The 12875-nt window shown below is 33.1% G+C and overlaps 1 protein-coding gene across 1 annotated transcript in view; it reads left to right on the forward strand.

The window, feature by feature from the left end:
* The window catches only part of LRP1B (LDL receptor related protein 1B), a 1542074-nt gene that overhangs the window by 1058386 nt on the left and 470813 nt on the right, over window positions 1–12875 (forward strand). The window contains exon 32 of the mRNA XM_081143443.1: window positions 12125–12274. Coding sequence (XP_080999569.1) covers window positions 12125–12274 — 150 coding nt within the window. The remainder of the gene's footprint in view (window positions 1–12124; window positions 12275–12875) is intronic.

Here is a 12875-nt window from a genome sequence, read left to right on the forward strand (position 1 = left end):
CAAAGGGGAAAATTTATATTTCATAAAAGATTCAGGTGAAATATAATAAAGTATTAATACTGTTCAGTTCTGTGTAGTGAATACATGAGTGTCTATTATTTTTGTCTCTCCTCTGTGTTAAATGCTGGCTCCTCAAAATATTACTAAAACTACCTGTGGTTTAGACAAAGCTGATTTTCTTGGGTGCCACAATAAGAAAGAGCATTAACTCATCAGCATCTTAGTAGTGTCTTGGAAGGGAAAGGGCAAAGTTGAAATAGTAATTGAGATTTTGCACTCTGGTTTAAGATAGAGGTTAGAATTAAGGATTATTATATAATAATTTTTGACAGGTGGACACAGAAAGAAGATTTTGAGGGAAGGTGGTTCAAAGTGTCCTGAGGTAAAAAGTGGCATTTGGTGCTTATTTGCTGATGAGCTGTTGTATTATTCAGGAAGTTCTTGAAATGAACAATAATATTATCTGAAGCTCTTATCTTACTGGGCAAGAGTTTCTTAAAATAGTAAAATTATGACATTGAAGACAGTGGAATAGTAAAGTCATATTAACATAGGTAACGAGCTGTGTCTTTGGTTTTGACTCTCATCTATAAAATTTAATGGGTCCTTTTTTTCATTTAAAATGCATTAAAATATATTTTTTTAAGAAAATGTATAGACTAATGTATTCTTCATCAGCTGACTCTAAAAATTGATCTATAATGAGGCATAGTTGTGTATCCATCAGAACTCCATGAGAGAAACAGAACCTGTAATGTGTGTGGATAGGTAGATAGATAGATGATAGATGATAGGTGATTAGATAGATGATGATAGATAGATGATAGATAATGATAGATAGATGATAGATAGATAGATAGATGATAGATTAGATAGATAGATAGATAGATGATAGATAGATGATGATAGATAGATAGATAGACAGATGATAGATAGATAGATGATAGATAGATAGATAGATAGATAGATAGATAGATAGATAGATAGATAGATAGATAGATGATAGATAGATGATAGATAGATAGATGATAGGTAGATAGATAGATGATAGATAGATAGATAGATAGATAGATAGATAGATAGATAGATAGATGATAGATGATAGATAGATAGATAGATAGATAGATAGATAGATAGATAGATAGATAGATAGATGATAGATGATAGATAGATAGATGATAGATAGATAGATAGATGATAGATAGATATAGATAGATGATAGATAGATGATGATAGATGATGATAGATAGATAGATGATGATAGATAGATAGATAGATAGATAGATAGATAGATAGATAGATAGATAATGATAGATAGATGATAGATAGATAGATAGATAGATAGATGATAGATAGATGATAGATAGATAGATAGATAGATGATAGATAGATAGATAGATAGATAGATAGATAGATAGATAGATAGATAGATAGATAGATGATAGATAGATAGATAGATAGATAGATAGATAGATATAGATAGATAGATGATAGATAGATGATAGATAAAAGAGAATTATTACTAAGATTTAGTGTATGAGATTAAGGGGATTGGTTAGGCAAATTTGAAATCCTTGGGCAGGCTGGAAACTGAGGCAGGAGTTGAGCTGCCTGCCAGCTGCAGAATTTCTTCTTCCTCAGAGAAACTTCAGTTCTGTTGTTAAGGCCTTTTAACTGATTGAATTAAACATATTCAGATTATTTAGGATTATAGTTTCTTTTAGTTAAAGTCACCTGATTGCAGATGACAATCACATCTTCATAATACCTTTACTGCAACACCTAGATTAGTGTTTAATTAAATAATAAGGAACTGTAGCCCAGCCATGTTGACACACTAACATCACAAGTTTTAAACTGTGTTAACTCTGATGTAAAGTATTATATAAAATATGATAATGTGTTATTTTTAACCTAGTAGGAGAAAAAGAAACAATACTTGAAACTGTTTTGAATAATCACAGAAATATTTATGTACAAGTATTTATAAAGAGAAGGGTGTGGGGAGAGAGAAAGGAAAACTACTCCATAATCATTCTTTCTTAAATCTACATCCATGTGTTAACTGGCTGTTAATGTGTCATGCTAAGCAGTGTGGATGACACACAGACAACTTTTTATGTAATATTTGCCTTGCAATGTTAACAGACTAATGACAGCGAGAGGCAGGAACATGTAAAGACCCTTATGCTGGTTTGTATGTATGTAGAATCTTGAAGAAAAGGAAATAAGATGAGTTCCTATATTATCCTGGCAAATGAAAAAGAGGTGACTAAGGGAGAGAGACATAGCCCTTTTCCTCATGGAGTTTACAATCGCAAAGGAATTGCGGTGTGACTCAAACTTATTCATTGCACGCATATTTCCCATCTTTGATTCTCTCATCTTGCCAATCTCTTTACCCTAACAGTATGTCTTAACAAGGTATTCCTTCCCCCAGAAATGTCTCCTATCTTCTCTTAGTTTCCCATCTATCTACCAGATTTCAACTCAATTATGATTTCTTCAAAGAAGCTTTTTCTGACTAGGCTGAAGTCTCTTAGACAATTTTAACACAATTATTTTACATTTTAGCTCTTACCTTTATTTTAATTTTCTATTTGTATGTTGAATGTTTGGTTCACTATTGTTTACCAACTAGAAAGGAAACCTTACAAAGTTAGGGACCATATCTATTTTATTTACCATTCTATCTTCAGCTCAAAGTTCAATGTGGGACATAAAGAAGATTTTTAATAAATATTTGTTGAATGAAGTGAATACTGTTTACTGTCACATAACAAGAGTCTCTTATTGGCTAGGATTATTATCTGAAAGAAGTGCATACTTGGTGATCTGGGCATAGATTCATGATGCATTCCATTCGATGTATCTGATGCGTAGGAAACAAAGTACTCTCATATTTATATTTATATCATCATTTTCTCAAAATGTAGAGTATAAAATATATACAAAGTGGGTTGTTTATAAAGAAATGCATGACTAACCCTGGCTGGTGTGGCTCAGTTGGTTGCGGCATCCTCCTATGCACTGGAAGGTCATAGGTTTGATTCCCGGTCGTGGAAAGTGCCTAGGTTGGGGTTCGATCCCAGGCCAGGGCATAAAGAAGGCAATCAATCATTGTATCTTTCTGATGTTGATCATTCTCTCTCTCTTTTCCGCTCTCTCTCTCTCCCTCCTCCCTCTCCAAAATTAAAAAAGAGAGAGAGCCCGGCGGGCGTGGCTCAGTGGTTGAGCGTCGACCTGGGATCCAGGCGATCGGGGTTCGATTCCCGGTGGGGGCACATGCGAGAGAAAGAAAAAAGAAATGCGTGGTTAGCTAGAGAGGGAAAGCTGGAAATACTTGGTTTCTAGGTTGGCATTCCCATGTGTTCCTCTTGCCGTTTCTCACCCTCCCCTGTCTAAACTTGTGACCGTTTGGCTCATTACCACCTCAGAGATTTTTTTCCTTTTTATTGAATTTATTGGGTTTACAAAATTATACATATTTCCGATGCATAATTCCACAACACATCATCTGTATACTGTAGTGTGTTCCCTCCCTAAGTCAAGTCTCCTTCCCTCACCATTTGTTCCCCATTCCCTTCTGCACCCCCCCCCCCACCGTCGCCCCCTTCCCTGACAAGCTGCACACTGCTATCCATACCCATGAGGTTTTCCTCTTTTTTTTCTTTTTTCTCAATCCTTCCACATGGCTCCCCACCCAGCCCCCCTAAAACCCCCTAAATAGCTGTCGGCCTGTTTTCTGTGTATGGGTCTGTCTCTTCTTTGCTTGATAGTTCATTTTGTTTATTAGATTCCACATGTTGCATGTTAACTATGGTTTTAAGATGTAGTATGCTCCCTTTTGTGCTTGAAACATTTTCTTAAAATATATCGAATAACATATTATTTACTAATATACACAAAAACTGGTTTATTGTCTTTTCTTTTTAAAAATATTCTTTGTTGTTATTTTTTTCCTCTCTCTATGGACAGCTTAAAGCTGTGATACAAATAAGTGGACAAAATACGTATTCTTGGTTTTATATGTAAATTTAAACTGCTATTTAGTGTAGTATCAAGGTTAAAAATAATAAGGAAACATTTGATATAGAAGAATCTTTGAAATGCTCTCAAGAATTCATATCAGTGTCATTGTAATCTCACTTTACAAGATGCTTGTAGAAATATTCCCCTAAGATGATTGTTAAAATTGAATTTTCAATACTGTTAATGGACATAGGGATGTGTGAAGAAAATAAATACAAACCTATTTTTGTTAGTACACATGATGATTGGACCCATGAAATACTTATATACAAAGGAATATTTATTACTGTGTTATTTCCTCATTAAATTTCACTGATATTTATCACTACAGGAAATTATTGTGATTATATTTTCATGATGAGTTTGTCGGAGCAATCTGTGGCTTATATTTCTGCCCACTGCATTCCCTAAACCATTTTGTGGAAAAAAAATTAGGATGTTAGGAGACAGGGAGCTGCTGTTCAGATGATTTTCTCCTCATGCGTACTGATTGTCAGATTATAAATTATTTTTCCCAGTAGTTAGGAGAAACGCAATATTCTGTCTGGTGAGGCTAGGAAGTGTCAACTCAAAACAATCATTATCTATCACCTTTATGGAACCTGTGTTCTCACCATGAAGCTGCACCTCTGTGTTCGCATGCATGTAGCCTGGGAAATACGATACGGTAGAACCATCATCACTTTGGAAACAAAAATAACATAATTATAGTGACTACTTTTTAAGCACTTAGCATATGTCAAGCACTTGCAAAATGCTTTTCATTAATCATCTCACAGCAATTATTCCTGGAAGGCTTTCTTATACTTCTTTTATGAATTCAGGAACAGGTTTGTTGAAAGAAGTTAGTTGCTGTGATGGATGGCAGAGTTGGAATTCAAATATAAGTATATCTGCTTCCAAAACCATATTAAATCTTAACAATTATGTTATGCCCGTAGAGGCTAATTTCATATAGCAATTACCTGACCTCAAGCAAAAATCAGGGAATAAAACCGGTACTCTTTTAAGCATGGAAAGTGGCCGGGGGGGGGGGGGGGGCGGGGATCCAGAGCTTGGGTACTTCTGAGAAATATGAGCCCAATTAGGACACAGCTGTCAGCTTTTCTAAACAGCCAGGAGTATGCAAGAACCAGTTTTACCTCTGTGCCAATTATTGTGCCACACAATTATTTCTGAATCTTTCAATGCCCGATGTAAACAGCAATGTCACTGACATATAGGCTTTCCGGTTTGTGAAATTGCTTTTCTATTCTAATTCACTGGATTTCCCTTGCTTGTTTGCTGTTAAATTCGTATATGTGATACACTTGAAATAGAAGCGCATTATAATTGTATCAAAACACCCAACTTAGCATTTTATGAGTATCGCTGAAGACTAAGTAATTACAGCCTCCAGGCAGTTTGGGCTGAATAACTTGCTTTCTGTTAAATACAAATCAACCTTCCAGTTATCCATTTCAGAGCTAAATATTCTCAATTAAGATTTGTTGCTCAGTCTTGGATAAATTAAGTGCTTAGAAATTTTGCAAAACAGAGGATTTTAATTTGCAACTTAAAGCCTCTTCCATGTTTAAAATGTTTACATATTATGAATTTTATCTTTTAAGCCTCATAAAGCAACTTGGCCTGTCCATCAGCATTACCCTCCATGGCTTATTCTTAAGAATCTTGTGTACACTATATATTTTTTCTTGATGTTTTCTCTTTACTTTTAATTCAATCCCAACCAAAAGTCATTTGTTTGCTCAAGTACAGCTTCTCAAAACCTACACAACACACTTTATTATTTAATCATTTCAACCCATACGCCACACAATGTGAATTTTGAAATCTATTCATGGATAAAATTCTCAAGCGCTTCTTACCCCATCTGAATAATTTGAGGGGTCTCATTTAAAAAAATAAGATTAAAACATGTTCCTGGGTATGTTTTCTTGTTTGATAATGTAGCTATTTATACATATTCATTACTCATCACTGTCACTTGTGTTACATATGAAGCCCAATCAACATATAAGGCTGTGAACCCCAAAAGGAATGTCGGCAATAGGTTTTAAAAAAGACCAGAGGAATTGACAAAGCAATAGTAAAATTACACATACACACAATAGTATACGTACACAAGTAATTTAAGTGAATTATACTGTTTCATCTGATCATTTATTCATTCTTTCAAGGGTTTAATTAAAAAAAACACCACACAAACAGAAAAGTTAGGGGTGTACTATGTTGAACATATTTTTCATGTGCTTATTTGCCATCTGTGTATCTTATTTTGTGATATGTATGTCATTTTTTTGCCTATTTTCTAATTGATTTTTTAGCTGTTGAGCTTTGAAAATTATTTTGTTGATACTAGTATTGGGTTGGATATGGAGACTGAAAATATATTTTTCAGACTAAAGCATGTCATTTACTGGCTTCCACAGAACAAAAGTTTCTAATTTTGGTGTGCCTGTATCATCGAGAAAATATTGTGTGTACACCCTGAGTATTTCTCATTATTAGGGTATGTAAAAATTAATAGTTGTAGAAATTACTACAGAGATGGTTACAAAGTTTATAATAGAATTTAAGCTTAAAAGGGAAATACAAAAACTTATACTACGAATAAATAGATAACATTTACTGAGTGCTTTCTATGTGCCAGACACTATTATATGAGGCAGTTATTCTTATTACAACCTCACAATGGTGAGCATTTGAAGGCTGCCTAGCTTTCTGTCAGATGTATCCAAAGACATGTAGAAAAGGTGATTGAAGAAGATGGAAAGAGATAAAAGGTAATTTTTTTTCTTTTCATCAAGGTTTTTCAATTTAAATAATGACTTTTCCCTTTTGATATACCTATTATATTACTGAATCTAGGTTTCTTCTTTTGACAAGCAGACATTTCATATTTTTGTGTTTATTTATAAACTGCAGGAAGGGTTTTCCGGCTTATTCAGCATATTTATTATTTAACTTACATATCTAAGTATTTGCAACAGGGATAAAGCATTTTTTGAGGTAGTCTAATAATAAATAGGTGGTTAACTCCATTCTACTTTCCCCATGGAATAACTTCCCCCATGGAATAACTACTCTCCTTAGTTGCTGCAAGTTCAATGTTTCAGAAACAGTTCTGCTCCAGGAATAATTAACCCTCTAACATTGAACTTATTTTTTGGAGTATCCAGAACATTATAATTTTCTCATTTTTTTGTAAGTGTGTTTTTTAGTAGCCAGTTTATACAGCTTTCTGAATCCCAGAATTGGAAGTTGTTTTCTGTTGTCTAAATATAACAGTACAAAAAGAATATTTAGAAGGTTTCAATTTTATTTATTTTGAATACCTAGAAACCTTAAAGTTAAATATTTACATTTTAATATCCATACTATGTCTTTTTTCCCATCTACAGCTTATTGTTTCCCTATCTCCAGATATCTCACCATCATGATATACTCTCCAGCAAAATTTAAGAGGCTTGGTTAAACTTATTAAAAATTCAGATTTGAAAAATTTTAAAAATATGCTTTGTTTAAAAGGAATTTCTTAACTATTCTAAACTCACCTGGAAAGACATTTAAAAAATACTTATGCATAAGACCAACTCAAACCAATTAAATTAGAATTTCTGGGAGTGGGATCAGGGATCAGTATTTTAAATAACTTTTCAGATAATTATAATGCACAGCCAGGGATGAAAATTTTGAAATAAAATTTGATAAATGATGAAAAAATATTAGGAAATTACTACCTCCAAAAAGCCTTAGTTTTAAAATCCCATTTTTTCTCTATATTTAAATTTTTGTTTTAATTCTACATTGCATACTACATTGATTTAGTTTTGAGTCATTTGAAAAAGAAAAGAAGTTAAACACACACAAAAAAATCTTTCCAGCCTTAATTGTAACAACACATAAAACTTAATGGATTTAATTTTTTACTGATACATGGAAATATACTTAAATTACATTTTAAAAACTATATAAAAGTTTATTATATCAATGTGTGAATTATTTCTATTAGAGCAATCATATAATTTTAGCAAATTATATTGTCTCAATTAAGAAAAAATAGCTTATTTCAAATGTTCAAATAAAATAATAAATTAGGGGAAATCTTTGGCTTAAATAAAGGAAAAAAGTGTTAGAATCAAAGCATATGAATTAACTACATTATTACAATAATAGAAAAGAGATAAAAGGTAGATTTTTCTTTTCATCAACATTTTTCAATTTAAATGATGACGTTTTCCCTTTGATATACCTCTTACATTTTTGAATCTAGGTTTCTTCTTTTGATAAGCCGATCCAGATGATTTAAAAAAAATAAATGTTTTCCAGAAATGAGACTATAATACCAGTTGTATATTTTTCAAACAGCCCTTTTGAAGACTTTTTATGTCAGTCTCCCACTCTGACGACCTTGTCATACAGACATAAGCATATTTCTTTGCATAGGTTCCAAGACAGTTTTATCAACATGCTCATATTTCATTTTTTCTCTTGGCTATTGATTAGCATTCTAAAATCATTCAGTCATTTCAATTGCATCAAAACTACTATTAGTCTACTGCTTAGTGAGCCATCTCTAGCACAACAAAAATCTGATTCAGAAATTATTCCAATAAATGAACACCAATTAACTTTTCAGTGTCATTAAGATCTAAGTGTATGCTAATATTGCAAAACAAAATAATCTTATATGAAAACATTTATATTAATAAGCTTCATAAATATGTACTTCTAAACATACTTATGCTTATGAATTTAAAACATGTCATTAGTTTCTTGTATTCATCATAGAGTTTTTAAACAATTTCAATCCTATTTTATAAACTTGGGAATTAATCACTCAACTTTAAGGGGTTAAACTGATATATTTTCTATATGTACATGGCTAAGAGTCATATATCACATGTATCTATAGGTTAATATAAAAACTTTATATTTTTTTCTTGTGAATCTTAAAACTATTAATCCTAAAATACTATCTTTATATTAATGTAGAAATATAAGCTGTACCAAGTAGGTTTATTCCTCCCTATTGTCATAGCGTCTTAGTATAAGGAGCGTATTTAAAAAAAAATGTTGTGAAGATTATTTAACTTTAGTAGGCAGAACTCCTTAAAGACTCTTTATAATTTTCATAATGGGTTTATTTAGATAATGCATTCATTCATTTAATGTTTACCAATTTTTTTTCTTTGCTCTAGGTGTCAGTGAAGATAAAATGCTCACTAACACAGCTCTTTCCTTCTAGGCAACCTCAGTCCAGAAATGAATGTGTTGAGTAGTAGACTCGGGAACTTTGACCCAAGCTCTGTAACTTCCCTGCTCTCTGTGATAACTGTTTTACATAGCATAAGACAGACTCCAGAAATGGCAGGGTGTTAGAAAGTTATGACATTGTGGACTAGTTTAAAGCTAGACACATTCATTTAAAATGCACTCTTCTTCTAAAAAGCTTTGAGGAAACTTAAAGACATTCCCTAAGAAAGGCCAGAATAATACTGATTTAAAAATCAAGGTTAAGGACAATAATAGATTATTATACTTAAGTCAGGAGTAAAATTAGTAGCATAAATGCAATTCTTTTACCATTGATGCATATGGCTCACAATCAGACTCTTTGGTTTCTTTGCAGCCAAAACAAAGAGAGAAATATGATCAGTTACAATTTTATATTTTCCATATATAGTTTTTTCTGGCACAGACCCCTGAAAGAAATTTCTCCCATGGGTCCTTGTATAAAGAGGTCACTGAGTGATGTACTACTTTCAGATACTATATCCTGGGAAGTATAACAGTGTTTTTCTTATGGCTTCTTCTTATAGCATCCTTCATTTAAACCAAGGGCACAATGCCAAAGCTCAATTCAGCAAGAGGTTCAGAGAGGGACAAATATAGTGATATAAAAATGTATGTTGTTCTCTGGTGGTTTGGCTTGATTGAAAGATAACATTTAAAATTCATGTACATATAGATAGATTTCCTAAAGGGAATTCTTCATAAATATATTTGTTCAATTCTTGATGAAAATTTGACAACAGGAAGTTTGGGTTTATATTTTGTATCATAAATTTGTAGTAAAGGTATCTTCATTGTTGATTAAGAGATGGAATTATATGCTTTAGATAGTCAACTAAGCAGAAAGTAAAATAGACCACTTCTGGAAATTAAGTGGTCTAAACCAGATTTTTTTATACTAGAAAAGATCCAAGAAGGTACCTGCAGAATAACCAACTTTCTCTCAGAAAAAATTGAATGGTGAATAGAGTTTCACCCTGAAAACGTTACACCATAGAATATGATTGTTATAATCATGCTTTATTTTTCCATTGTGATTAAAGGCAATCACCCACTGTAATAAAAAACCAAAACAAATAAAACAGAACAAATGAATAAAACTTAAAATGTCTCCCTTGAAATATCTAATTTTATGCATTGTGAATTTTCTGGTGAATCTTCCAGACTTCTATTAGCAAAACATGCCTGTAAGTCAATAAATCTCTGATATATTTTATAGACTTGGATTATTTCTCTTTGATTAAAACTGGTCTGATAAGTCAATCCCATTCTCTGACCTGGGACTGTCTATACTTGAGGATATTTGGGCAATTTAATCCTCTCTCAGTGCCCTTGAAATTATAATTCTCTTCCTTGTCTCCCTTCCCTCCCTTCCTCTTTTCCTTTGTCCCTTGCTTTCTTCTTTCTTTCCTCCCTCCTTTCCTTCTTTTTATTTTATTTTTTCCCCTCACCCGAGGATATTTTTTTCCGTTGCTTTTCAGAGAGAGTGGAAGGGGGGGGGGGGGATCAGTGTGAGAGAGACACAGCAATTGGTTGCGTCCAGCATGCACCCCAACCCGGGCTGGGGATGGAGCCTGCAACCAAGGTACGTGCCCTTGACCAGAACAGAACCCGGGATCCTTTAGTCTGCGGGTCAATGCTCTAACCATTGAGCAAAACCAGCTAGGGCCCTCCTTTTCTTCCTTTAAAAAAAAATCTTAGATATTTTTATAGGGAAGAGACTTTTTTATGGTTCAGCTCATTCTCTGAAGGAGATCTCAGATGCAGTTAATTGTACTGTGTGCCTGAGTATATGTATGTTCACATACACTTAGGGGTACAAAGCCTGTGATCCATGGGCACTTCCCGATCACAGACGACCAAATTGGAGCCACAGGGTTATTGTTTTAATATGGATCCTGAACCTCTTGAACATGCAGGTAATTAAATAGATGTGTAGTAAAACCCTTGGCAATCAAAATGTGCATGTTCTAAGACTTTTAAAAACCATAAACACCTCTCATATATAAAATGGTCCATAAAATATAATAAAGCTAACCTACATTGACACATTGTGATTTTGGCTTAGTTCACTTACTTGTTGAATGGTTTATCTCCCTAGGCAGCCCTCGAATGAGCCCAATCCAATTCCATATATCAGTGAAATTATGAATTGTTAAATTCTTCTACTTTTGGATTTACTTGAAAACAGTTGAAACCCCTGATTTAAGTCTATAACTGCCTAAGGTAAATTTTACTAAAAGTAGAAGAGGAAATACATATATTATACATCAATTTAGTGCCCCAAATAAGTATTACATATAAAACTTGCTGAAGCCAACTGGTGTAATAAGAGGCAGGCACTCAATTTGGAAATAGAACTTTTATTAAAATTTCTGGAATGACCATTTACTGTCTAGGGACTCATTTTTTAACGATTCTATGTATTATTTTCTTTATCCATAAAGTAGAACTCAGTGTAACAAGATTGTTGTGATAATCAACAGAGATAACAGTTAAGTGCTTATAAAAGTATATTGTTTCACAGAAAGAACAATAAGGATGGGGAAAAGTAAGTTTATAGTTATGAGTATGCAAAACACAGAATTTATTTTTGCATTATTATTTATTAATTATATGATTTTTTATTATTAACTTACTTTCGCCCACCCCTTTTGATTTCCTATTAGCTAGACCTTATATTTTAAGACAAAGTCTGAGTTTGCAACATTTTTTTCCCTTCAAATCCAGTGCAAGGTAACGATTACAATTTAAGTGACTGCCATTATGTTTAAGATGTACAATTTAATTACAGGTCTATCAATAGATTATGTGGAAAACAAGCTTTATTGGATCAGTTCGGGAAATGGAACCATAAATAGATGCAACCTAGATGGTGGTAATTTGGAAGTAATAGAGTCAATGAAAGAAGAATTAACAAAAGCTACGGCCCTAACCGTCATGGGTAAGTGCAATGGTTCTATAGTTAGGATGCTTTGTACTGATTGGGGGGTGATTAATTATTGTCTCTTAACAGCTAAGAAGAGTCACTCTTCCTTTAATACCAGGAGCACATTTCAATTGCATATCTCAGGGAGGGTTTTTCCCTTCTTCTTTTCTTAACATTAGCAAACAGGCTTGTAAGATATTATTCATTCTTGGCTTTCTTGGAATTGTTTTATTTTATGATTATTTTCTGTGTTCTACTGTAGTGTTTTAAAGTGTAAGGCCTTGTGTATTTGTCACAGTAACAAATCTGGCTTATCTCTGCTTATAAAGGATAGCTTCATCCACAAAGATAATTCAAGCAACGAGGCCACAGGGTCCATTGAACAATGATCGAAATTTTTATCCCACAAATAATTCTTTTCTATACGGGCAACCCTCAGACACATGCACGTTTGGTCCCACACCACCACAATGGAGCACATATTGCATGATAGTGAGTCACATTAATTTTTTTGGTTTCTCAGTGCATACAAAAGTAACATTTGCACTTTACTATAGTCTGTTAAGTGAGTAATAGCATTATGTCTAAAACAGCAATGTACATACATAAATTTTAA

The sequence above is a fragment of the Miniopterus schreibersii genome, assembly GCF_964146895.1.
Source record: "Miniopterus schreibersii genome assembly, chromosome: 7".
NCBI classification, from domain to species: domain Eukaryota; kingdom Metazoa; phylum Chordata; class Mammalia; order Chiroptera; family Miniopteridae; genus Miniopterus; species Miniopterus schreibersii.